At 40.8% G+C, this 27602-nt stretch overlaps 1 protein-coding gene across 2 annotated transcripts; it reads right to left on the reverse strand.

Moving 5' to 3' along the window:
- Nucleotides 1–344: 344 nt before the first annotated feature.
- On the reverse strand, nt 345–27046 carry GOSR1 (golgi SNAP receptor complex member 1). Of its 2 annotated transcripts, none has more exons than XM_058854468.1 (9): nt 26990–27046; nt 26519–26627; nt 24784–24871; nt 24478–24585; nt 23337–23428; nt 23104–23178; nt 9068–9097; nt 3320–3402; nt 345–2118 (listed from the first exon to the last, which is right to left on the reverse strand). In XM_058854468.1, exons 1-9 carry the CDS (start codon nt 27018–27020, stop codon nt 1994–1996), a joined length of 741 nt encoding a protein of 246 aa, XP_058710451.1. In that variant the 5' UTR covers nt 27021–27046; the 3' UTR covers nt 345–1993. The 2 variants fall into 2 exon arrangements, with proteins under 2 accessions (XP_058710451.1, XP_058710449.1); XM_058854466.1 differs by having other exon boundaries at nt 26513–26627.
- Between the last annotated feature and the right edge of the window lie 556 nt (nt 27047–27602).

The raw sequence follows: 27602 nt of genomic DNA on the forward strand, positions 1-27602 counted from the left end.
TTTTCCATAGCAGCTTTTTTCACAATAAGATTAAATATATGCACCAAATAATCAGTTATGTCCAATAAAAAGACTTGTTATAAGATTAAATAAATGAATTTATTTACGGTACTGCAGATCTTATATTGCCAACTATAAAGCAACCAAATCCTACAAATCCTAAACAGATGCACAAGTGCTGATCAGGGTCCCTTAGGGTGGAGGAGGAATCAAAGAAAAGGCAACAGGGAGAAGAAGTCTGATCTCCCAATACACAGATCCATTAATAACCCTCCTTTATCCATCAAGCTTTTTCATAAACCCCCTTAATAAACACTTCATCTCCGAATGGGAACACTCCCAAATCAAGCAAATAATCACCCTTTATTTCAAATACAAGCCCCACAGTTTTACACGTATTAATTCCAAATGCTTCCAAATCCCAAAGGCAGGATGGCTGATTAGAAGCCCTTGTTGACTTTTTTAGTACAGGGTTATTAAGTCTTCAAAGAAGCCTTTAAATCCAGACATTTTGGGTGTAACAGTGTGGGTTTGCACACTACACAAGTCTCTATTCCCTCCAATTCACAGAGGACTATAAAACACTATAAAACAGAGTAAAAAATTGTGTGTGTCCCACTGGACTCTGCTCCAGAGGAGAACCTGGGGACTGTGATATTTGTGGGTGACGGAATACACAGAATCTGCTAGGAGCACTGTAAGTGGATTGTGAAGAGAGTTAATCAAGTTCTTAGAAAGGTATTTCAGTGCCAAGGCTTGAATTTATTGGGTTATGATATGACAGATGGAAAAGTGCTGTTGAAAGAGCAGAAAAATCTGTAATCTGGGAAGCTGAAGTATCAAAGCCACTGCAGATGTCAGCTTTGTTTACAGACAAACAACAGGATTCTTTTTGCCTGTCCAGACCAAAAAGAAAGTGTTTTACCCCCCAGGTAATGGTAAAAAAACCACTTGTTTCATTCATACATTCAGCTCTTTGCTAGGAGGAGTTATGTCCAAAACCTTTGCTCACAGACACCTCTGCCTCAGCTATAACCATCATTTTCATTCCCAATCAACCATTTAGATAATATCCTTCTTACTACACTATCAGAGGAACTTCATCTAAATTACAGTATAGGCTTTGTAAACAGCTTATTGTGTCTTTATAAAGATCTTTATGATGCCAGCCAAAATCAAAGTATTGGCACCCAAAAGATTACTTCAGGTGAACTCATGTTTGGTCACTTTTCAGATGACTGAACACTTGAGTAAACAGCTGCTGGGATACTGTGTTCCCTTTTTACACAGGGAGACTTGGTCAGTCCCTTTAAAGCCACAAGAAATCTTATGATCTCCCTCAGAGGGTACTTTATTTGTATTCTGTGCAAAAAGTGAACAGAAACCCCCCTTTATTTTTATTGTTAACTTTGAAAAATTTGTGTGAAGCACAGTTTTCACAGCACAAATTATGCAGAAATAACTAGAATTTCAAGTTAAAAGGAGTTAAAAAGAATGACAGAACATGTATTTAGTAATGAAGCAACCTGAAGCCTTAAAGCTGCAATATTCATCTCTCAGGGTGAAATTCAGTACTGGGCTGGGATTAGAAGGAAAAGTCTTCCTGCTGAGCTTCCACCCAAGGCAAATTTAATCCCTTCCCACTCCCCAGCCAGCACCAAACCTCCCCAGCACTGCTGAGCACTGAACTGTTCCCCCAGTTCCGGTTAAGCATCCCATGGGCACTTACTTTGCAGTGAGAAAGGGAATTAAAGACAAACAAATCCCACCAAATTTAACCCAAAGGAAGGTGAACAGCAGGGGAGGAGAAACACTGCAGCTTCAGCCCAAGCCCAGTGTCACAGTCTACCATCAGAAGCTCCAGACATCATGCTGACAGCCCCAGCCACAAGCAGGCTGTGGAAGTCTGACGCTTCCCCCACTCACTTTTCCTTGGCTGGGAGGAGGGAAGGTGGTGATGAGTTTTAGCAGAGTCCAGGGGGTGAAACATCCATCAATGGAAAGCATACAAGAGCAGCAGGATGGTGCAGATGCCGATCACGCCGCCCAAAATGAGGGAATCCCGTCGCTTCCGGAGGTTGATCCTTTGGATCAGGCTGTTCACTGCTGGAAAACGGTCTTGGAGGGCTCTGAGTCAAGGTCATAGCAGCAAACAGGAATTCACCAACAAGCCCCAAAGCCTGGATGGGGAAATGCCAACACTGCAACTACTCCCAAGTGGGAGGAGGCAAGAGCAGTAAACCCTGATGGACAGGGAGCAGGATTACAACTGCACTTCACTGACTGCAGACCAGCAGAGAAAAGGGAACAGCCCAGAACTCACAGCCTTTTAATCTCCAAAATGTGGAGCTTAGTTACTTTCAGTAACTGTGTTTAAATGAGAATGAAAAAAAATGGGGTGGTTATATAAAACAACTGTGGAATTTCTTCAAAGAGATTCTGTTACTGGTGAAGAGGAACAACCAAAGGCATTTGACTGAGAAAATCCTGCACACTGCATGACCCACACACTGTGCAAGCTCTGTAAAACCAGGAGCATGTAAATCTATCTCTTAATGTACAAAATCCAACTGCCAACAAGACAATCAGCTTCAGATCTTCAGAGTCGAGAATCTTTTTAAGGCCAAAGCTTATGGAAATTTCACTGAAATGTTCTTGCCAATTGCTAAGAACTGTAATGAAATTTCTGGGTTACCAAGATGCATCTTTCCAGGATGTCATGTGTCTGATCAAACAGTGCTGATGCTGTCCACTAACAAAAGGAAAGGAGTAAGTGGGAAAACCACAAATGTGCCTGACTTGACAACGTGGCACAACCTTTAGTCCTGAGACAGAATATCCACAGAAACCAACAAGCCAAAGTCTTAACATCTACAAGGGTGTGACAGACAAGAGGATACTCAGCCCCTGACTACTCTTAGCTGTAAACTACAGCAACCAGTGATGAACACCAAGCTTCAGCTTTTTTGAAAGGAAAAAGCAGGACTTGAAATGAAGCTATACCTCTGCAAAAACATACAGCAGGGAAGGCCATGAAATGCTGCTGCAGACCTCTACCCAAAAATGATGTTAATTTATAATGTGTATAAATGCAGTGCCCAAATTTGACTGAAACCAAATTATTCACTGTATTTACCATAAGATGCTTCAGTCACGTTATCAGGTGAGACTGATAAAAATCTGTCCTGTTTGTAACTGGTGACAGTACAGGTCGTAGAGCCACTGACATTGCTGACCCCTCAAATGACAGAGTGAAAAATTGTACCATAACTCTTCTTAGGCACAGGCAGCACCAATTTTTAGGAAAACAAAAGGATACTTGCCAAGGTATTCATCTTGCTTTGTATTGACTTCAACATCCCTCTCTGCGAAGTCATATTTTCTTTTGTTGCCATGGCAATGCTGGGGAAAGAAAGAGGATCGAGTTGTTGGTGCTAAGAATAATCCACAGCTCACACAAGAGGAGAACAAGCAGGCAACGCTTCTTCAGAGGACAATGAATGGGGTGAAGCAACATGAATGAAACCACAATTTTTCCATTAATCTCTATCTTTTACAGTTAAACAATTTCAGTTTTATAAAAACTCTTAACAGGGTGAAACACTGAGATTTCTTGAAACAGGCAGGGTTTGACTTTTCTCCTCTAGCCCAAATGAAAACTGGTATTACCTTATAAGCAACATAAGAATTATGCTCTCATGGCATAAGCTTTAAATTTAGAAGTTTGTTTCATCCCAAATTATGCTTCCATCACAGCACAGAAAAAACTCAATTTCTGAGGTCTGGTCCTAATTAAGAATATCCCCCATGGTATAGAAGTTCTCATTTTCTTTGTTTCTTTACCAATACAGGCAAACATGAAACAGAATTTCCCATTTCAAATTTAAAATGTTTTGGAGGTCAGTAAAAAGCAATTCTGCTCTTAAAAATAAGATATTAAATGAAGATTATAAAAAATTTCTCAGTTGATGAAGTTTGGGCTCTGAAGACACAGTGCCTGAGGAGGAAAAATATGGCAAATACTGATCCCCTTGCTGGCATGTGTTTCAAAACCACATAAAGCAGGACATAAATACAACAAAGCTGCATAATAACTCAGGAAAGTCACCTCCACTGCTGTTGACTTCATCTACAGGAATAACAATAATTAAAACAAGTTCTTGGATGAGTTTGTGAGCCTTAAATATGGAGGGGAAATGTTCTGGAGGAGTGAAAGTTAAGTGGAACAACACAATAGATAAATATAAGAAAAGGAAACTGAAGCTGTCATTTCAGAAGCAGGAAAATGTGAAATGCTGTTTTCACCTGATACAAACATACAATTTTTCAGTCCAGGTATTTTAGTCCTCTAAAGTAACAAACAACAAACTCACAAAACCACTAAAAATTGATGTTAAGAAGAGCACTCAAGGAATTTTGAATTACTGAGAATCAAATTAGGAAAAAAAAAATAATTTCCTGTCTGCACATGGGAAAGTCTGTTCAGTAACCTACAGATTCCAATCTCCCACCCCCACACTGACTTGATATTTGTCCAGATGAGTTTTTAATACAGAATCTCTCAAAGCACTTCTGAATTAAGTCCCATATATTGGAAAGATGCATCCAATGACTCATTAAAACATCCCTTCATTTACAGAAGTGAAAACACAAGATGATTGCCAGTATATAAAGTGCTCCTGAGCCACCTCCAAAATGCCCTTAGAAATAATTGTTCACAGAACACAAGGTTCCTGCTTTAACATCTGGGGAGTGAAACTGTCCATTTCATATAAAAAGGCAGGATGTAAAGGGTTAAGAGGTAGAAATCAATGTAATTTCTTTTTCTTGAGTATTTTCAAGAATTTAGCTCAAAGGGCTGGGTTTTCTGGAGAGCTCTGAAGGGAAAAAAATGGGGTAATTACCATTTTTAATAAGATACGGTCTAGTATCTTACAGTGTCTAGTATCTAGTAATGAAATGTAATTGTGATATTCATGAACAAGAGTTTACCTGGATTTCAGCTACTATTAACAAATCAAAATTCAAGCAAAAAGCAATGTTGTTCACGTATAATTTGATTATTCAAACCTTGAGCTGGTTTATCTAAGCCTTTAGATCTGTAAAGGAGATTATTAAATTTAAGAAGCAGCAGAAAACAGAGTTCCTGGGGATGAGTCCAGAGATTGGTCCTGTATCTTGAGCATTGCAGCTTCCTCATATCCTTCATCAGACAATTTTGGTTTCATTCCCATCCCTGACATATGTTCATTGACTTGCTACTGCCATTGCCTCACTGACAAATGCATATTTTAAAAAATTAATCACATTCTTCCCATTCACAATATTGGCCCCATTTAGCCATTCCCCACCACAACCTCCCCAGATCACCACGACCTGGTTCTGATGTTCTGGAACTCGCCCGCGATGCTTACGATAAAAAGATGAAACATTTCTTACTGGAATGGAGATGACCCCAATTTAACATTTCACTTGGAAACCAGCAGGAACTATTCTCAGTGCTGCACTGGCTGAACTACCAGAGCTGGGTGTAAACCAAGTTTCTAGAACCAGATGGTACCTGTCCTGCTCTCTGTATTTAATATTAAAGCCTTGCTCAAGTACAACACTCAGCATTGTTGCACTACTGGAGAAATCTCCCCTAGCTAAGCCCAAGGTCACAGCCACCAAATACCCACCTGTCTCCTCCCCAGAGCAGCAGGAGTATCTCAAATTCCTGTACTTGCAGCAATATTTCCCTCAAAATTTCTGCCACATTCCAAGTTTGCCCTTGATTGTTCAGTAGTGCCGTGGGTATGCGAGCGACCGAATTTCCCTCCAAAGCAAACCCAGCTGATATTTGTATTTAGTTTGCTGTTTTCACTGGCATAAAAACCCCAGGGTAACAAACACATCCAGGCATTATCCCAGATGGACAAGTCTAACATGAAGAGATACACTTTTAATGCTGCCCAACTTGGAAGCAAAGAGTTTTGACTTAAATTAAGTGTTTAAGCTGTCGTTATTTCACACCACACTGCAGCCACATCCATCCAGTGTCACTGAGGGAAACGTACCAAAAAATCAACTCACGGCTTCACCCATTGAGACATGAAATCTACACTGCTGGAGAACTAAAACAAAACTCTAAAGAAAGAAGTTGTGTTATTAAAAATCAAATAATTCACGTATTACTGGAAATTCTACTTCATTTTGCATGCTATGAATCATACTTACTCATTGAAATTCATGACAAGGGCTATGATTAGGGAATGGACTCTGTGACTGTGCATAGAAATGAAAGCTCTAGGTTTAAATTGGTAAAAATTCTGATTGCATCACTTATTCTTTGTCTGGTGATACATTTCTATATTTGTATCTCTAAATATACACATACATGCGTGTATCAATGCATACCTACACACACAACCTGGCAAATTCCTTTAAAGAGTATTGTTTCTTTTGATGAAGCCTAAGATGAAAACAGAAGAAACATGTCCCCAGGAATGCCAGTGATTTTGCCTGGACACTCTGGCAAGGTAGTTGTGAAATGAGAATTCTCAAAACATAGCTCATGCCTTTACATTCTGAAAAGTCAATACTCAATGCAGCTGAGTTTTTCCCTTTTATTAAACCCTAATTATTACCTAAAGAGATAGCCCAAATACATAAGGAGACAATTTTTTAAAAAAATGAAACCTATGGCTTTGGTCTGGCTTCAATCTAATCTGTTAATATACAAACACTGAGAGATCAGGCCTCAGAAACAGAATTACAACAAAATCCTAAGAACTTATCATACTGTACAGGCAAAACTACAAAAAATATTCCAACTGAGCCAACATAAAAACACAAGTTGTTAGAAAACAAGAAATAAATGGTCTGCTATTTTGGAGAAGAGATAATGTTTGAAAATGAAAACCTGAGAACTCCAAACATATTAAGCAAAATCTCTGCTTAAATTTAAATCTGGCCAAGAGAAGTGAACGCTGTTCCAAAAGAACTGCAGTACAAAGTATCACATCCCACTCGCTTCTGGAGAGAAATATGCTGCAGTAAGAAGCCATGGCATGTAATTCATTTAAAAAATGATTAAAACTTTAGTAATAACGACACATCTGGAGTGACAGCCCTGCTCACTGCTTTAGTTACTGAATCTTTTCAGCTCAGGTGCCCATTTATTCCCTGGCACGGATGTTTGCTCTGTGGAGGACCATGCAGAGGAAGAGTCAGACTCCTCACTTCTCCTCCCAACAGAAATTCAGAGCAAGGGCTCACAATTAGTGGCTGCAGCTTGTCAACAAAAGCCTCTGCACACACAAAAATGTGCTTTCCAGTGTTTATAATCAGTGCTTACTAACAAACCCTAAGGAAATAAAAGTGTGAAGTGTGAAGGAAATAAAACATGATTTCCTGACTTGCTTAATTAAAAAATGAGTAATGAACTGCAGCAGATGTAAACCTTGAAGACAGAGCAGTAGCCAGAATAAGCTAATTACATCTCAAGGAATCTACCCTCAAACAGCTTCTTCTGCACAATTCCCTCTTTTATTTGGGTTACAATAGATAAAACAATTGGTGAGTTGGGTAAACTTCCATCTGGTAAATTCACTTAGAAGGCAGCAGGATTTACCATCAATTAATGTCACACCCAAATACTTGCCACTACTGGGAACCACAAGGAAAAAGGAATTCAACAAAAAATTCACCTTGCTTTTAATAGAGGCAGAAGTCAACTCAGATATAAGTGGAACTACACTTCCTACTCCATGTAGTTACTAAACAAGCTCTTTTTGTACCAAAAAAACTGTACAATTAGATTTAGAAGTATTTTAGAAATACATTTTTGGCAACAATTAAAACAAGAATTTATTACAGATAATACATGGTGCAAGGTTGAAAACTCTGAGCTCCTTTGATGACACAGAATCATGAAGCCAGGACAATGACATAATTACAAGTAATTACAAGTAATTTTGCTGTATATTAGGAGTAATAAATCACCATATGTTGTTTAATGCTCTGCTTACTTGCAGTGGCAGCAAAGAAGAAATTCACCAAACACTGAGAGTTTTTGGGATGGAAAAGCAGGGTTATAAGCATGGAAATATAGGAGAGGTTTTTAATGAAGAAAGGACTAGAATGCAAAACAAATACAGCTGGGCTAAGCCGGAGAAATATTTTCTGTGAGGCTGTGGTGAAATTGCACCCACATTTTCAGGTAATATTGCACTGATCAATTCTGATTCATCACTGCACACTGATGTGGTTTAACACATTCTTCCTCCATGTTAATTATCTTGAGCCCACTGTGTGTACTTAATCCAGCCAGCCCTTAATGGACATAGCCTTGCTGCACCTCCAATTCCTCTTCTTGGTCACTTATGTCAGTACAGGCATTGCCTGAAAGCATAACTTACTTGCTTTCTTCCTTTTTTGTTTTGTTTTAAAGCAATAATCTAACATTTAAAGCCATTACATAGGGCATTATTACAGTTTGAGTTATTGGTCTGCAAAAGGTTGTCTTGGGAAAGGGACAGATAATAAAATTTATGCTGCTACAGCTCTAAAATGTCTAGATCAGTTACAGAAGGTATCATTTAAGTACTCAAACAGTGTAAGAACCTCAAAAGATAAGTAAATGTACAACAGCAATAACCTCCCAAGCAGTTGTGGTAAAAGCCCTTACCTATATCAGCTGCACACTGGGTGCTGAATATTCTGAATACATTGAAAGATTACAGAAAGCAGGTTTTAGATGAGTGTCACTGTGAGAAGGAACATCTTGACTACTGGAATAGCCCTCAACAGCTCAGCCTGACGTCCATTCTGCTCCAAAGCTGATTCACCTTTGAGCAGAAACCCAAATTTTCTAAGCTAGGGTGAATAAAATATATAAGCAACATTCTTATGTCAATATTGAATAGAAAAACCCAAACCAAACCCACCAACAATTCATTGTAATACTGCCAAGGAGCTGGAAACAATACAGTTATTGTATAAATATAGTGACTGATATATTTAGACACAATTTAATGGAAATGCTGATTGTATGGAAAACAATGAAGATTTTTACATTCATCCTTACCTTATTGTTTCTTCTATCAGTCGATCTGAGCTGAAAGCCAAAAGAAAAAAAAAATAGTTAAAAAAAGTAACAAGCACCGAGTACTACTTTAGATCACTAATCAATGATCCCCATCATCATCCTAATAAATCTGCCCTTAGAATATTTTGTTTCTGGACGTTGTCACATTTTGCTACTACATAGGTTTGGTTTGGTTTATATAGACTTTGGAGAACATGCACTCGAATATCCTCTGGAGCAACAGTTCCTAAGTGTAGCAAGAACAGCTGCTCAGGAGAACACATAAAACACAGAGAAGACAAGAAAAGGGGAATTGGCACCGTGATTTATGGTGGATTGTTTGGGAAGGAGTATTAGAGAAAGGAGTAGCTGATTTTATTGCTTTTTAATCCTGCTCACCCCTTCAAAAATGTCATTAATGATTAAGAAGCTGAGACTTGGGTCCATCTCAGAACCCTGCTCAGGATTAGCTGCCCAAACACTGCCTTATACTGGCAAATTCCTTCTGTGGCAACATCATCTGGCTGAGAACTGAACTGATGGAAACACAACACACACCACGTGTGACAGAAAGCCCAGGGTGACACATGGCCCTGTCCTCGCTGCCACACATCGATCCTGTTCTGTGCAGCATCCCTGGCAACAGGGCAGCCTCAAGCACAGCACCAGAGAGGACATTTCATCTGAAAACTGGACATGCACCACTAAGGAGAGTAACAGCATCCTCAAAAAACTGCAGCTATCTCTCCTTTCCTGTACTCAACTTCCACACAGGGTTTTAATCACTGCTTTGCAGCCAGTTGTGAAATGCCAGAAAAACATCTCTTGTTACAGCAATCAGTATCTCCAATGTAACCCTGAAGTGGAACAGGTGGCTGCATCATTCCCACTTCCCACAGTGCAGAAATAACAACGCACCCCTACAACTGCTCTGTTTATCCCACTGATTCATACAAATTCCTGGAGAATAACTGCAGAAAAAAAAAATTGAGTTTGCAGTTTTAGGAGGAAATCAGCTGACAGAAAAGTAGTTTAATGTTGTACTGGCTACTGCTTTCAGTATCAAATCAGAATTTATTGCTTCCAAACTCAAAGATGCCAACAGGGCACAGCCATCTCCATCCTCCACCCTCCTCATTCCAAGTGTTTTGCCAACCCCCTGAGCAGCACAGCTCTGCCTCTGACTCAGCTGGAGCTGCCTAATTTGGAACTTTTCTTCTTCCCACAGGAATTCTGGAGATCCCCCCACAGCTCTAGCTGGAGGTGGGGTGAAGGAGCTGGGCAGCGAGTGCACACGTGTGACCTGCTCGGGGAGGGGGAGAGGCAAACAGAATAATTTGTCTGTGAACAGGAGTGAAAACACAAAGGTTGCTATTCCAGACTGTCCATGGATTGAAATATAGACACAGAAGAGAGCACTAAAAATATTTTGCTAAATTTTAAGCTGCCAGGGACTCAACTGGGGGAGCAAACAGAGCTATGCTAAGACTCACATCAGTTGTGAGCACGTTGGTTTAAGCAAATAAAACCAGTTTTATTCACTGTGTGGTGTTTATTACACTGGCACAGAGAAGGGAAACACCCTGGCTGTGTACACAGAGCAGTCTCACAGCATCTCCCAATGTCCCCAAGGCAGGCAGAACAGGAAAGCAATGCATTACAGATTTCTGTTATTGCTGAGTCTCCAAGAGACACAATCCAGCTGAGAATGTGCCTTTCATAGATGGTCTCTAACAGACAAAGTGTGTTAAGTAGGCAGGGCATAATAGGAATAAACTGCAAAACCATTAGAAAACAGCCTCAAAAGCAAGAACAGTGCACAAGAATGAATAATTTTAGAAAAGGTTCAATTTAAAAAAAAAAATATCAATGAAAAGGTATTAAAAATCTTGTGGGAAACAGGTTATGCTTAAGAAAATTCTATGGAAGAAAATATTAGAACAGCCCTATTAAAAAATCTACCTTAGAAAAACCATTACCAGCTCTTCATCCATTTAACTGATGAAATGATAGAATTTTTATGTTGATGAACTGAAGATGACAGAGAAGGTGAATATTTTACAGACCTCAAGTGAACTAGAATGTCCTCCAAGGCTTTTAGAGCACCAAAATTAAGCTTGCCAGCTTGCAGCAGGGACACTTACTGCTTTTTATGTTAGAGAAAGCTGTAGATGGGCAGTTTTATTACTTAGTCAGACACATAAACACAAAAAGTTATTTAAAAGCTTCAGATTACATTACACTGCTTTATTTTTATATTTGTATGTATGCTTATACACACACAAAAATAAACTCTGGCAATGTGGCTACCTGTAAAATGATGACAGAAGGTTAAAAAAAATATATAAACCAGTAATAACCAGCTCTGAACACCAACACACAGGCATGAGCTGCAAATGCCAACACAGGGCATTTTCCAGGCACCTGAAGGCTCAAGATCAACATTTCCCAACTTGTGTGGAGTCACCCTAAATATTTAAAAGGATGAGATACACAGGAATTGTCTTCAGAATGAAGATGTGTAGGTAAGGACAGACTAAAAGGAAGCACAGATTTATTAGCACAGCTTCCAGAGTGTTCCTCCCACCCCAAGAAGAATCGGCTCTTGAGAGGATTTCCAAAGCCATCCCTCCTTGGAAGGTGAACAAACTGCACAGGAAATGGCCATGACATTCCCTGATGTCCTGGTAAAGGCAGTCAGTGTGAGCAGGAACATTTCAGGGATTCTGATGTGCAGATTTGGATTCCTTGGCAAATACAGATTGTAAAGTTCACTCACAGTGACACCCAAACAGAAGCATCTGTTTCATTCATTTTACAGCTCATAGCCATAAAAATAAGTCAGATTTAAGGAAGATCAAGAACACAAAATACATCAGGGCCCAGAAACATAAGGGAAGCTTTCAGATCTCTGACTATTAATAACCTGTTCTCCACAAACAGAAGCTGTTCTCACAATTAAAAATAATGTTAATTTCAATCATTTGCCAGAATAAAAAAATATCACTGAATGAGGCAATTGTGCTTAACTTATATATTCAAAAGACTACAAAAAGAAGCTCTTAAAATCTATCTACTTTGTTCTTCTGCTGTCCAAGCCAAGCCAACAAATCCACTGGACATTTGCTTATCAACATCCAAGCAAAAGATGGTTCTGGGCATTATTAATCTGACTTACCATCTGTTTCAATAAACTCTGCATTTTCACCTGTCCAGACAGACAAAACCATTTAAAAATACTACAGAAAAAAAATGCTGGAAGCTGCTGAGGCAATCACCTCCTGTAAGGAATGGCACAAACCCAGCAGCAGCAGCCATGCATATGAAATAACCAGGCCTCTGTGCAACTGCTGGCTGCAGAAGATGGCACAGCTTCTCTTTTAAATATGCAGACAGGTAAATTAATCTGAAGGAGAAATTAAGTGAAATATGTCTCCAAGATAGAAAAGAGTCCTGCTCATCACATCAGGCTTTTACAACTAAAAGAAAGCATTTTATGTTGTTTGTAGGACAAATCTCTGTGTCTGCATTTAAATAAAATTCATTAATACAGATGAATACTTAGCTGAGGACTGGGCTTTCCCCATATCCATGGATTTGGCTGCTGACAGCCAAACCAAGTCAGAGGAACTGGGCAGAGCAGTAAAACTCATGCACACACAACTCATCTCATGCTTTAAACCCTTCAGATGAAATTACAGGCAATATTATCACATAGAATAATTTAAAAGGGATAGGGAAAACCCTGCAGAATAAACTAATATAGCAGTTGATAACTATTTTCTTCCTTTCATAAAGAATAACGACAGAAATAATAATTTTACTTTGTTCTTTCTCTAACTGTAAGATAAATCACTAAGTCCCTGCCCTTTCAAACTTCCTCCAATAAATCTTTCAAATTTTCACAGTCCTGGATCATCAGGCAACGTGGAGCTTCCAGGAGTGCAAATCCTGCAAAACACACTCTACTACAAATATATAGTTATGAGGCAAATCTGACTTGCACACTCAGTTATTTCTATTATGATAATAACAGAATAATAATGAAAAAAAACCCACTGTGCGCACACACACACACACACACACAAAAATCCCCATCTCCGAATCACTTTTTCTGCTGGCCATCAACATTCTTTATCATATAAAAAATTCATAAGATCATTAAGCTCTTTAAAAACTTAAGTAGAAGAATGTAAAGCAGAACACATTTTTTTGTTCCTCCCTGTGATAACAAGATACTCTAGATTTTATAAGACCTGTCCCAAGCTTGATTCAATTTAGTTTCAAATTAGCTAAAGAAGTCAAGAATTGGGTGTAGAAATCTATTTATTGACTAAGACAAATATATTTGACCATGAAGCACACATCTTCCAGCATGAGAAAGCCTGGCTGGCCAAAAACAAAGACATGAGGCATTTTCAGGGATGAAGTTTCCCCACAGAAACCACTCTGGAAGCAAAGAACGGTTCAAATACTGACCCAAACTGCTCTCTTTTGTTGGTTTCCTTTTAGTGTTAATTCAAGCACAAATCTGGGTGCTAAGAAAATGCAATTTTGTCACATTGTCTGTTGCAGAAGGCAACAATCAAGCACAAAACCCAGCACAAATGTGAGCATTAATCAAATTCCTGTATAAATTTGCTCAACACCATCACACCCTACAAACTCTGAATATCTCAGTAAACTTATTTCTGCACAACTTAAAACTCACTTTCAGTAAGAATGAGGAACAACTGCAAAATTAGGGAAAAAAAAAAGCACAATATCATGTTGCTTTTCATCAATGCAAGCAAGTTGTTAATTCTAGAATGAAAGGCACTGGAACAGAATCCATTGCTCTAGGCAAGAGTAAACCAACATTGTATGGTGCTGAATTTCTCTCCAGATGGAAAGAAACTGTACATGAGGAAAAAAAAAATACACAGAAGGCATCTCTTTCACTGTAGGGAAGAATCTGCCAAAAGATTTCCAGGAAAATAATCTGGTGAAACCTCCTCCCTCCAACTGCAAACCTGTAACACAAATTCAGCTAAAAATTTGACTTCTAGCTACATTACTAAGTAAATACCTCGAGAGCTCATCAGTTTCAGCAATTTGGACTTTAGATACACTAAGAAAAGTACTTTCTTTGCAGCTAACACCTGTAAACACATCTACATGTGCAACATAACCAATAAAAAGATTAGTTGTTCTAACTCAGTTTAAAGGAGACAAACAAGTACCAAGGGATTCTCTCCCTTTAAAACAGGCATCAATCCACCTTCACAGGTCTGACAACACTAACAGCTGCTTCTCCTGGATTTCCAAAGGGTACAGCCTTCACCTCCACTGAACTCCATGGAGTTATCTGGGAATTACCAGATAGGAAGAACTGTTTTTCTAAAAGAGGAGTTAGCCAAGAAAGCTCTTTGGCATGCAGACGACTGGAAAGTGCCTGAGAGCCCCAAGAGGGTGAGCAGCAACAATACTTCTTCCCTTAGAGCAAATCTATAAAGGAATAAGAGCTTCTCAATAACCTGCAGTGTTGAGTTTACCAAAGACCACAGGTAAAAACTTAAAAAAATGACAACAGCTCCTACTGTCCACATGAAGCGCACACAAAGCCAGTGCCAGGATGGCACCACGTAATGAGACCTCGATTCACGCTTGGGAAAAGTTCCTGGAGAGATTGACCCTCCCATATAATTGCTCCATATTACCCATAGGAATGAAGTGAAATGAACTGAAGGCAGGCCTTACTGTAAGTCATTATCAGCAACCACAACTGTCAGAACAATTCCAGTAACTTCCTAATGGACTCTATCGGCATTTCCTCAAATTTTACATTTGCATGCACTGCCAGCAGTCAGGGGCAGGGCTACCTGCATTATTTGCTCTGGTTTAAAACATGGAATTTGGATGGGACCTTTAATTAAAGGGAAAACCCCTCAAAACCAAGCAACACAGGCTCTGATATCTGACACTGACCTGACTCAAATGGAGCTCTCCCAGGATAACCTGTCACGGCTGATTTGTTGGGCACACACAGACAGGGGATGCTCAGCTTACAACAAACACAAGCTGTTTGTAATCTGTGCTGTAACAAAATAGACTGTATCACTTTTCTAGCTCAGTGTTTTTTGACTAAAGCTTGGCAAAGCTAAAGAACTGTTTACTACTCACACATTCCTAAGTAACCAGAACACAAAGAGTCTTCTGCAAGAGCCCCATCACATAAACGACTTCATAATTAATATATTTTTAATTTCCAGTCCAGCTAACACAGAAATGAAGTGAGAGTTATCCCTAGCATGACAACCCAACTTTAATGTAGTATGAAACCTTAAAATCCACACTGACAGACACGTGTGCTGCTTGTGCATTTTCACTTGCTGTGGTTTTGAGGGTTTTTTGGGAGAAGCTCTGTGGCTTTCATGCAGGACTTGGCTGAGGTACCTGATTTACAACTCTCTACCTGCCTGTTAATTAAGTTGCAGAAAATTATTCTTAAAGCTGCATAGTTAACTATGCAACATAACAAACACTTGTGGTTCAAAATGTAAAAGTGCACACCACATTTAAACCATCCACAAGCCAAATCCAGGATGCAATTAATGGGTAAAGATCTCAGCATTTTTCTTCTGGCCCAACCTCCCAGTGTTCTTAGTGCTTTTTATCTGAGACTGAACAAGATGCATTCTTCCAGAAGTGCAACTATACTTGATATAAACAAGTCTCTCAAGTGAGAGGAAAACACTCTGCATCTTTTACATCACAACAGAACCAAGGTCCTTGGAAAGTTCTAAACAGAACTCTATTATTAGGATAAAATAGGGACGCTTTAAGGGTAATTTGGATCTAGTTAGCAGATCCAAAGCATCACGGATTAGCATCATGGATTTGATGGAACACAAAGATATCTGCACAGCAACCATTCAGCAGCCAAGAAGGAGGAGAAACTAATTCTGATGCATTAGGAGAGGTCAAAATTAAATAAAAGTAAAGAATGACATTTATGCAGTAGTGTGGTAACTTTCCAAAGATATGCTCTGTATAAGAGAAAATGGAAATAATCACTGTTTAACATATCCATACACATCAAATTGAGTTCAACAGCTTGTTTTTGCTGGAGGATCCAACAGCAAATAATGAGCCAGCACTTCTGGCCTTAAAGAATAATGAAGTGCACAGCCACACTGACAAAAAAATGACATGCTGCATTAGAATAATAAAAGTGATTCTCAGATTGCACAAAAGGAATTCTATAAAACTCCGCAATTGTTGATTCTGTTGAAAAGCTGCACCTGCTTTTCAGCACCAACCCATGCAGGAAGGATACCAGCACTTGTGAAAGCCCCAATTTCAATACAGACCTTGGAGGGGGAAGCTGTCCTAGTTAAGAAACAGTGTTGAAAGGAAAGCTAAAAACAAATAAAACATGCATCAGAGACTTGTTTATTCTGAAAGGAGCAAAAAACTTCAGAAGAAACCACAGAGCCCTGAAGTTTGAAGTGTGGCTTTATAGCCTTCCCTTTCCTCAGATTAAAATCAAAGTGCTGTTTCTAAGGGGAAGCCCAGAATCAAGAACCAGAGCAGAGTTTTTGTCCTAGTCACCTTTTTTTTCCATTACATATTCAGGTAATCTTTCACTCTGTGAGGGTTTGCTCTTTAGCTTTGGCAGCATTCATAAAGACCCACAAGAGTTTCCATAGCCACTTTCCCTGGGGTACATGGAATTTCATCCATAAACCTTCACTTTTTATACAGATGAAAAGCAAACTATGAGCTTGAAGCTCTTAATGTCAATGTGGCTGCAGCCTCTGTCACCTGGATAATTCGGTTTTTTACTGGAAGTTACACAAGAAATTCCTAAACTAAGTTTTGTGTTATGTGTGGTGGGTTTGATTTTTTTTTTTTAATTTGGTGTCCCCATCACTTTAGACATATTTAGGTATAAAAATGTCACAAAAGTCATCAGTGTCAGGGAAATTATTCATTACAGTATTGTTAAAGCAATCCAACTATCAAGAAAGCATGCAAATAAACATTGAAACATAGAAGCTTTGGTTTAGTGGCTTGGGGTAGAGTTTTTTTAAGTCCAAAATACAGCAGAGGAAAATGAAAAGAAATAGTTGATTTTACTCTAATGAAGCTCAAACTATTTTTAGAGGGAAAAAAACTCTTAAATCCTGAATTGCTTGGCTGATTTTCATGATCTTTTATTAAGTTATTTATAAATAATAATAATACCCAAGAGAGCATCTTCCTTCATTGCCTGGAAGCTTTGAACCTCTCCAAATTCTCATTAAACTACTTCAATAACTTGCTCATACAGTCATATAATTATATATAGTGACGTTTCTCCTTTCCCAGAAGACATGAATTGTCATCCTCTCTGAACATTATTTACTATTAAAATAAGAGAACAGCAAATGATTCTCAGTCTGGTGCTGCAGTTGAGTAGATGATGTGCCCAAATGTTATATTCAGTCTGGGACTGTGACAGGGGAAGCTGATCCACCCACTACCAGAGTGGCCTTGTGTCCCTCTGCCACAAGTCTTCAGGGGACAGAGGTTCTGCCAGCAGCCTTGGAGATAAAACTCACTCAAGCCCAGACAGAGATAAGGCTAAAGGAAAGAATCACTGATGCAATCAAGAAAACTCTGCAGCAATAGAATGGGAGACAGCAGAAAGACAGACTAGAATTGTATTTTGAAACAGGATTACAGGACAAGCTGTTGTGCATCCTTAAGTAAGCCTCTGCAACACCAAAAATCCTCCTTTGCTCAAATCCCTTCTTTGAACAGCATTTTCTTTGTGCTGCTGCTCAGTCAGAGCACAGAGCCCTGCCCCAAAAGTCTGAATTACTCAGTGGAAAGGCAGTGAGGTGATTACCATAGCCATCCCAGCACTGGCACACACTTGTAATGCAGCGATTTCTCAAAATTCCTTATTCCAGAAACAAAGAAAACAAGCAGTTGGGAAAACAGCAGCACACCATTGCCAGAGCTCTTGCAATTAATGGCCAGCAGAGAGATGTTTTAACCTAGATTCCCAAATCCCTCCTTGCACTGTAGCTTCCAGTTCAATGGACAAAGTGCTGCAGCCCTTCTCCAGCACTGCACAGCAGAGCTGCACCCAAACAGCACCAGATCCAGTGCAAACCCTCCAAAACAGGGCCACACAGAGCTCCTCCGTCCTCCCAGGGCAGAGCTGTTTGGGGTTTTTTTCATAACTGCTGCTACAGAGCAAAGATTATTCATTCCCAAGTGCTGCTTCAGTTAAAATCTGCATTCAAATTAAGAGAATGGAACCACGAGAACGCCGCATTCTGCTCTGACATGAACAAAAAAATAAGTTTAATTAAGAAGCAAGTTTGGTAATTAAAAAAAAAAAAAAAAGCCCTTACTGGGCCTGACTAAAGTGGAGCTCAGCAGTTCTGAGGCTGCAGAGCAGGCAGGCTGCAGGCACCCAGGGAAGAGGCTCATCACATTCCTCCCTCCCTGCTGCTTCCCCAACCACTCTGGGACGGAAAAAGGAATTGGTGAATTAGCTGGTTTTCCTGCATTCTCTATGCTTCCAAGAGAAGATGAAGGAGATGCAGTAGTGAATTGTGTGTCATCTGGAGCAGTCACTGTCCAGGCATCTGTGTGTCCTCTGCAACTGGAAATTAGAGAGGGGATGGGAAGGGAGGCAACCACATTTCTCTGGTCTTAATCCAACCCTGAAGTTCCACTGAAATCCACAGGAGCCTGAGCAGCAACAGCACAGTGAATGGAAACCAGGGCATCCAGAACAGAGAACAGGGACAACAAAAGAAAAAGAAATTCTATTAAGGTAGAAAACTGGCAGCTTTCTCTGAAAAGATCAAGTCACCTGTAATCAAAAACCCTGCAAGGTGTCTCTGCATCACGTTGAGCTGATTTCTCTCTGCAAATCAGTGCTGAAGTGAAAAGTTTTAAGGAAAGATAATTATAGGAAGAACAGTCAGTAAGTCACTCCCTCCGTTAAGATCTTGCCTGTATCACCAACAAAGTTTGGAAGCAGTTTTCCCAGTGATTATTCTCTACTGAATGTGCCTGTTTCTGCCAAACAACATCAGGAAATCTGAAATAGTTCTGCTGATAACAAAATGCCATAATGAAAGCAATAGAAGTGTTCAGTACTCCAGAGTACTCCACATACATGAAGCATTGCACAAACATTAATTTCTCCTCATCATCTCAGGTACGTATTATTAATTAGCACCACTACACAACTGCTGCAGGTTCCTGATGTTTCTGTTGCTCTCTTCTCTTACTCCTCTTTTTTCTTTCCCATGCAGCACATGTCCCTCTGATTTGTTTGCTCTCCTCTTTCAAAGTTTCTTACCCACCTGCTCTGGCACCCTGACCCTCTCTGTGCCAGTTTTAAACACTTTAAGACGCACAGGGGTGTCTGAACACTTGCACCAGGTTCATCTCACCGACCTGCATAACTCACACATGAGACTCCAACTAAGAGGATTTTCAAAATTTTTTACTGGATAAGTTCACAAGCTACATAGCAACACTCAGCAGAAACATGCAGTCACCTGACAACAATTAAAAACACAGCTAATGGTATCTGCAGCACACAGGCACCTGCTTCACCACCAGCTGCTTCTTTTAGAAAGGGATAAATGACTAATTTTTGAGAGCTGGAGCTGAGTAACAAAGTAATAATCACACAGTTGCCCCACAATGGCAGAAATGGTGTGTTTTTACCTAGTTTTACAAGGAATTCATCCTAGGTAATAACATCTGTAATTTCAATTTAAGCTTCTGAAGATTTCATCATTTTTAACACAAACTCATCAGTACCCCCTGGTATCACCCACCTACAACAGAAGGGAAATTTTCATTTGCATACACAGACAATATTGCAAATTTAATCAAGAACATTAGTTCTTTCTTTGCTGACTTAAAGACTATAACTCATCAATAACTGCAGAATTTCTCAGGGCAGACTCTAAATTGACAGAAATGTTTCCTCTGAGGCAGCACTTTTCAGAGCAGTTTTTAAAATGCTAAGCTAGAGATATTCAACAAAATTGTTTTCTTTAGATGGAAAACATCATTAGGAGAAAAAGGATGATTTGTTTGTACCCCTGGCCAAAAGCACACAAGCAAAGATTAAATACCTTTAGGGAATGGCACAGACCCAAGAAAACAAGATTTCAAAAATGAACAGCAAACATGACCACTCTAGATTGGGTATTTCTTTAAGCATCTGATATGCTTAAAGAAATCTGAGGTATTAAGTAAAAATATTAACAGGGCATCAATACTCAACAACATCTGTTTGCCAACCTTATTTTAATTAACAGAGGTTAATTTTTTTTTATTTAAAAAATTAGGTGCTATTGCTCATCTCTCCAGTGGCTGGTAAAGCTATTCTTGAATTACCTGTCTTAGGAAACTGAGTGATTTGGAAACTTCATGTCTCCAGCAGAACTTCTAGACAAATCTCCTTTCCCAACAAAGAGCTAATTTACAAAATGGACTGAGTAGCAGTGAAGCTTTTGAAGGGAGAAGAACATGACATGTTTGTCTCACCCTCCCCAGTGTGGCTGCCCCAGCTCCAGTGGGATTCCAAGGTGGAAATCCCCGCTGGTGCCAGCAGCACTGACACAGCAGCCAGCCCCACCCTGGGAAAGGGAGGCAAATGGATCCAGGATCCTCAGGGCTTAATGGAAAGCCAGGCATAAGCAGGGTTTGGGCAGCACTTTTTGTCATTCCCTTCATGCCTGATGTGTGTTGGAACCTTTTATTCAGCAGCTGGTACTCACAGATTTTTCATTTCCTCTCCTTTTTTGGGATTACCTACGTGTATAACATTATTCATGGTGTTCACAATGTGACACAAAAATAAAAGAGGCAGATTTAGGCAAAAAGCAGAATAGTTTCCTGTCTCTCCTCTTGCTCCCCAGTGAGATACCCCACAAACAATCCCACCCAGCAGCTTTTTCAAGAGCATTCATGGGAAACACAGCCCAGAGAAAACCTCAGTTTGTGTTTATCCTGTCTCACATGGTTGTGCATAAAGGAAAAGGCTGACAGAAGAGTCTGGCACTCAGCAGTGGGGCAGCAGTTCACACATTCTGTTATCAGATCATGGAATAAATATGTAATAGGTCAAAAAACTTAACATAATAAATTAAGCAGGGTCAAAACCAAGTGAATGCTCCAATATCTGATATGAATATATAATTCCTGTGACATTATTACACTGCTCTGGAGAATGTAATAATTACATTGTAAAGTTTATATTCCTTTTTCAAACTCTTTTCATAGATTTCACTCCACTGAAAACATTTGGATTTTCACTCCCATGTCTTTGTGCAAATATATTAATCATCTACTTCTGTCAATTAGTCTGGCACCAGGACTTACTGCATATTCAATATTCAGCATCATGACTCCCACAAAGCTTGTCAGTTTATCCTAGGAACATGTTTGGTGTAATTTGCCAGCTCCTGGTGATTTCTTGGGACCTTTTCTTAGCTTTTACAGCTTTTTGGCATGAATAGCTCATTAACTTCTTTCTCTAAAGACAAATATGTTGAAACTCTCTAATAATTTCCTCTGCCAATATTGTTTTTTGAGCTTACTGATCCTCAATTCAAAAGTTTTGCAAGCTTTGATTTCTTGCCAATGTTGTCTTCTCCTTTTACACTGGATTTCTTTACAGTCCTTACAGTTATCTCCACACTGCAGAGTATTCCATGATTAGTTTTGGCCCTGTTTACTAAAGATCCCAAACTCACACTTATTCCTGGTTTTCTTTTCCTCAGTGTTGTGGTGGGTTTTTTTTTTCAAGTCTTAACATTTTCAAATAATCACCCAGATGGCTTTGAACTATTTCTAAAACTGCCTTAACTTTATTTTTCATGTATTTTTATCCTATAAACATACTGCAGAGTTTAACATATTTTAAAAAACGAATAATGAATGTCTCAATAAATGTTAGGCTCAAATTCTGAAGACATCTGCCAGATAATGTTCACAAAATGCTGTAAGTTTTCTGCTCTTAATTTCTGCAAACTTTTCAAAATAACGCACTCAGGGAAATATCAGACTCTTAGAAGGGTATTTTACAACTCCAGAAATATTTAACCACTCTATTTCAGGATCATACTTAAAAGAAGTCCTAATTCAAGGACTAATTTCAATCAACTAATTTTAAAGTTTTAAAGATATTACAGAAAACTGACCATGAAGTGGTGAAAAGCCACAAATGAAAAAAAATTGTTTTAATTTCCTTTAATTGTGAAAGTTTTTTGTGGTGTTCTGACTGTAAGTTTAAATATAAGAAAGTCTCATGTAATTATTTATTTATTTGGTTTTTTAAATGCAAGCCTGCCCTCTCGTGTGAGCCTGAGGTTTAGCACAAGTACAGGAAAGGAGAGAGGCAGGAAGACCAAAGCTATCTCCTGACTCTCTAAAAACCACAAACCCTCCAGTTCTTTGCTCTCACCTGTGCTGTTTCTGCTGAACAAGGACACACAAAGCAGCTACTCAGAACTTAATGCCCTCTCTGAAACAGGAATATCAACAAAGTGCTTCTATTTGGGTTGATATCAGCTAACCTAGAATCAATTTGCAAATATTTAAGTGCACAGGTTATTTTGGTATTAATTTCTTCCATCACTTTTTGTCCACATTCAGTAGAGACAAAAGGAGAAAATATTTTTCTCTGACTCATAAAAAAAAAACAAAAGGGAAACCCAGCCAAATCATGGGAATTTCTGTTTAGTTTCTCAAACTTTACTCCAGTCAGACTGAAAGGCATCTACTCCCTTGGGAGGAGGTCTGAGTCACAAGAGACTTGCAAAAGCCCCTGAAGATAACAGAAAACTGTCACTGACAAGATCCTAAAGCTCAAATCACTGGCACTACCATGACTATTATCTACCCCACACAGTTCACACTCCACACAAACCATAAATGTTTAACCAGCTGCAAGAAATTCAAATGTTTCACCCCTCAGAAAAGTCAGGCACCTCCAACACAAGTAAATAGGAAACAACACCTACTTCCGAAGGTGTTCGTGCTCCTTCAGGAACAGCTCTGTTCTTCTGTTGTTCACACCAGACCCACTTTTATACGACCTAAAATCCAACAGAGCAGAACCTCGATGAGGATTGTGAATTCAAGGAACTTCTTTTGCTTTATTCAGAGCACAGACAGGTGAGCTATGCCAAGCAGTCTCTCCACCTTCTCCCTCTGACAACAGTCCCCCACCTTTGCTGTAGCACACACAACTTACTCAATATCTTTCCGTACTGATCCCAACAGATTCTCCCTTTCTCGTATTGCCAAGAAGTTTGCTTTAGTTTTGTGGAATTCGTGCGTGTAATCCTGTAATAATAAACAGTCATCCCAAAATTAGGGTCCTGAGGTCAACTGAGCAACCCAATACACCCACAGGAGATCCAGCCACCTCTAAAACTGTCAACTGTTCTCTAACACAAATTGGAAGACCAACTTAGGAATTTAACAGTGAAAATGCTGGAAGGTAATCCAAAGTATTCTTAAAACTCACTGCTATTAGAGTAGTTGCTAAATTTAATAGCTGCAGCTATAGTTGTGGAGGGAAATTCACTGTAATTCCTTCTCCTAGTTATCCTCACCTCCCTGATGAATTGGTTTGTGTTGAAATTTCCCACCAGAAGCTCTAATAAAACCTACTTCTTTGGTGTGGTGAGATGTTCCTGAGTTTATTTGGTTGTTATACCAGATTAAAAAAAAAAGTGTTGTCTGAACAATAAAGATGACTTTTAAGCTGCAACTTTACATTTTAAACTATTTCAAGCATCTGGCACTTCTCAAAACCCAATTTAACTGGCAGCTAGTGTGCAAAAAAACCATTCATACAAATGCTATTGCTTTTCACACTGTGTATGGATTGCACAGATACCAAACAAAAATCAAACTGTACATGAGCAGCCAAATGAAATATACATTTTAACAGTACTGTACCATGAAAACATGGTTAATTTATAGCACTGACTGGTAACATCACATTGCCTTCATCTCCCTTGAGAAGCTTAGGAGGTTTTACAATCATGTTTTCTGAAGTGTGGTGTTCCCTTGCACATTGTTATGTGACAAACTAGACAGACAAGGTAATTCCTTACATTTCCCCTTTTGCTACATAAAAGCCACCCACATAGGGGGTGGGTTTTATTGTTCTTTCTCAGCTAAGTTCTAGTCATCAATATGACATAAAAAGCACAATTTTTTTCAACTCAGAATCCAGCGGGTACTGGAGAGAAGGAAATCGAGATGGAATCAGCGGTATTCACACCTCCTAATGAGAGACTCCAGCATGCTGTGATACCAGCACAGATAATAATAATTTTAGCCAAGGAAAGAACATAAAGGCAAGGAGGAGGCCTGTTTGTTACCTGCAGGATGTCCCTGTGGCGCTGCAGTGTGTGCATCAGCGCTGCATTCAGTGACGGCACGCCCGCACTGTTGGTGTACTCTGCCATCTTGTCATTTATCCCAGTCAGCTACAGGAAGGAAAGACACCCCAGAAAATGTGAAATGGCTTATTCTTGCAAGAAAACTACAGTGCACAAGCTGAAGGAGACAGCTAGACATGCACACCTTGTCTAACACTCAGACTCAGATTTCCTAATATCTATCACAGAAATTCGGATTGTGATATTGCCTAAACGTTGAAATAAAACCAAAGTAACTTGAGTTACCTTTCCCAGAAGTTGCTCAATCTCCACAGCCATGGTCTCAAACATTCTGTCCTGGTTTGATCCATTTAATAGAGGAGTTGTGTCAGAGCTAAAGAGAAGAGGAGGAGCAGTCACGGAAAAGTTGCATCGTTTCATGAATGTCAGGAATAAGGAAACACCAGTGACAAGGGTTGGAAAGCTCCACTATACCCAGGTTTGCTAGAGATTAAATAAGCTCTAAAAAATTACATTTTCTTATTTTGTATGCCTTTAATATTTATCTGAACAGATGACACAGTATCACCTGCAGGAAATACAACCTCTCCTGGGAAGAAATGCCTGACACCACACACCTGTCTGGTACCAGTGTCCTCCTCCCCCCAGCTTTTAAGCTTGATTTATTTATTTACTGGCAGGAGGGAGCACTGCACTCTTAGCATGTTACCCCAGCAACATAATCACAGCTTAATAATACAGTGTTAGGGCAAGCCTCTGACCTATTAAGCAATCACTGTCCTACAGAGCAACACAGAGCACACCATTTATCACAATTAGTTTCACACATCTTCCCTATTTGCCTGTAAACTGTAACCACAAAGGTCACATCTCAGACCAGCCTGCAGAACTGTGGCAACTAACACCCCTCAGAGACTACTCATGGCTCTGGTAATCTGCCTTAACTTGAGTAAGAGAAGTAAGTTTGGCACAAGACAGCAAAAATAATGAAAGCAATTAGATTGTGTGGCAAGTAACAGCACAGAGGCAGAAACAAAAGTGAAACTAGAGCTGTTCAAGAGTGAGATGATCATTGCTGAGGTGCTGTCAGACTTCCAGAGCTGTTAACTGAGGGAGAGATACAAAATGGATTCAGTCATTAAATTAAATAAAATAGAAAAATACCAACACACATACCTAATGCAGCAACACTCACAGATGATACAGTTAATAAGCAAATAAAAGGCTGCAAACAGAGAGGTTGATAATTCCTGCTGTGGAACTGCAGAGAAGAGCTCACCTCTGGCTCACAAGATAGGCTTTGCTTGAAGAGTTTTACCACATTAGGTAGGTTGAAGAGTTTTACCACATTAGTTCTTCAATCAAATTTAAATGTGATTAAAGCGAACAGAAACCACTCCTGTATATACACACAGACCACATATATACACACACATCTAAAAACACATGTGCAGCTCTCATTATTCTCACTAACAATATCCCTATCCATGGCAGAGGGGTTGGAGCAAGATGATCTTTGAGGTCCCTTTCAACCCAAGCCATTCTGTGATTATTACCTCAGCACCAAGACAGGAAGAAAGCCACTCGTTTTGAAGAGAGGGCTTGCTCCCTGCACAGCTGCTCAGTGCTCCAGGTCCCTTAAAACTGGGATTACAAATATCACACCAGCCCACCTGGGAGGTGTAAAGCTAAATTCCCCTAATACCGAAGTCCCTGAAAACCTGTTAGTTTAATACAAGAAAAACTCAGAATTAAGCCAGTGTAACAAGCATTTAAAAATTCAATGTTCCCACACAGAATGAAGTTTAAATCCATCTTTCCGCAGTGACCTGTCACCCACAGCCTGACTCACACGCCAACATCACATCAACAGCACCACCAGCAGCAAGAAGTGCTGAAAGCTTCCTAAGAAGCCAAGCGTTAAGAGCCACAGGTGGGACCGGCACTCAGCAAACGATAAAACCGCACCAAGCACCACAGACAGCGTTTAAAACATAAAGAAATGGGCTAGTACCTATACCTGTCGCGTCTTCCGTCTCGGGTGCTGCTGTAGCTGGTGCAGAGCTTGCTGAAGGAGACCAGCTTCAGGTCCAGCTCGTTCTCCAGCTGCCTCGCCTGCTTCCTGAGATCTGCACGGGGCGGGGGACAGTCACGGACCCGCACGGGGACTCCTCACCTCCGGGGGTCCCGTTCTCAAAGGAGAGAAACCCACAAGGGAGAGGGGGCCCTCATGGCTGGGGAAGCGCCCCAGGCCGATAGAAGGCTGCGGCTGGACACCCTCAGCCCCTCACCCGCAGTCCCAGCGGGTCCGGGGGGCCACCCCGCCGCGGGCTTCATTCAGCAAGCACCGGCGCCTCAAGGCTGACGGCCCGGCACCGCCCGCGCCCGCCGGCCCCCGGGAGAGAGCAGAGGGGCCCTGCCGGCGGTCCCACCCTGCCGTGCCCGGGCCGTGGCCCGGGGGGGCCCCGCAGCCGCCCCCTGCCCCACTCGCCTTCCCAGTAGTTGCTGCTCCCCGCCGCCATCTTTGTTGTCCAACGTCAGCGCGGAGCGGGCGGGGCGGAGCGGCCGCCGTGAGCGGGGCAGGGCGGGACGGGCGGGCCTCCCGCGGCAGCGCCGCACCGCGGCCAGAGAGGGAACAGCACCGCGGGGAGAGGGGGAACAGCACCGCGGGGAGAGGGGGAACAGCACCGCGGAGAGAGGGGGAACAGCACCGCGGCCAGAGAGGGAACAGCACCGCGGCCAGAGGGGGAACAGCACCGCGGCCAGAGGGGGAACAGCACCGCGGCCAGAGAGGGAACAGCACCGCGGGAAGAGGGGGAACAGCACCGCGGGGAGAGGGGGAACAGCACCGCGGGGAGAGGGGGAACAGCACCGCGGGGAGAGGGGGAACAGCACCGCGGCCAGAGGGGGAACAGCACCGCGGCCAGAGGGGGAACAGCACCGCGGCCAGAGGGGGAACAGCACCGCGGGGAGAGGGGGAACAGCACCGCGGCCGGTCCCGACCCCCGTCCCGACCCCGATCCCCATCCCCATCCCGCTCCTCCAGTCCCGACCCCGATCCCCATCCTGCCGCCCCAGACCCATCCTAATCGCGCTCCCACCCC

The sequence above is a fragment of the Poecile atricapillus genome, chromosome 21 (genome assembly GCF_030490865.1).
Source record: "Poecile atricapillus isolate bPoeAtr1 chromosome 21, bPoeAtr1.hap1, whole genome shotgun sequence".
Taxonomy (NCBI): Eukaryota; Metazoa; Chordata; class Aves; order Passeriformes; family Paridae; genus Poecile; species Poecile atricapillus.

Coding starts and splice junctions, on each gene's coding strand:
- GOSR1 (XM_058854466.1), bottom strand. CDS start 27,020: ATGGCGGCGGGGAGCAGCAACTACTGGGAAG. Junction 23,429..24,477: donor GCCACAGGGACATCCTGCAG/GTAACAAACAGG, acceptor TTATTATTACAG/GATTACACGCACGAATTCCA. Junction 9,098..23,103: donor GAGCACGAACACCTTCGGAA/GTAGGTGTTGTT, acceptor TTTGGCTTTCAG/CTCAGATCGACTGATAGAAG.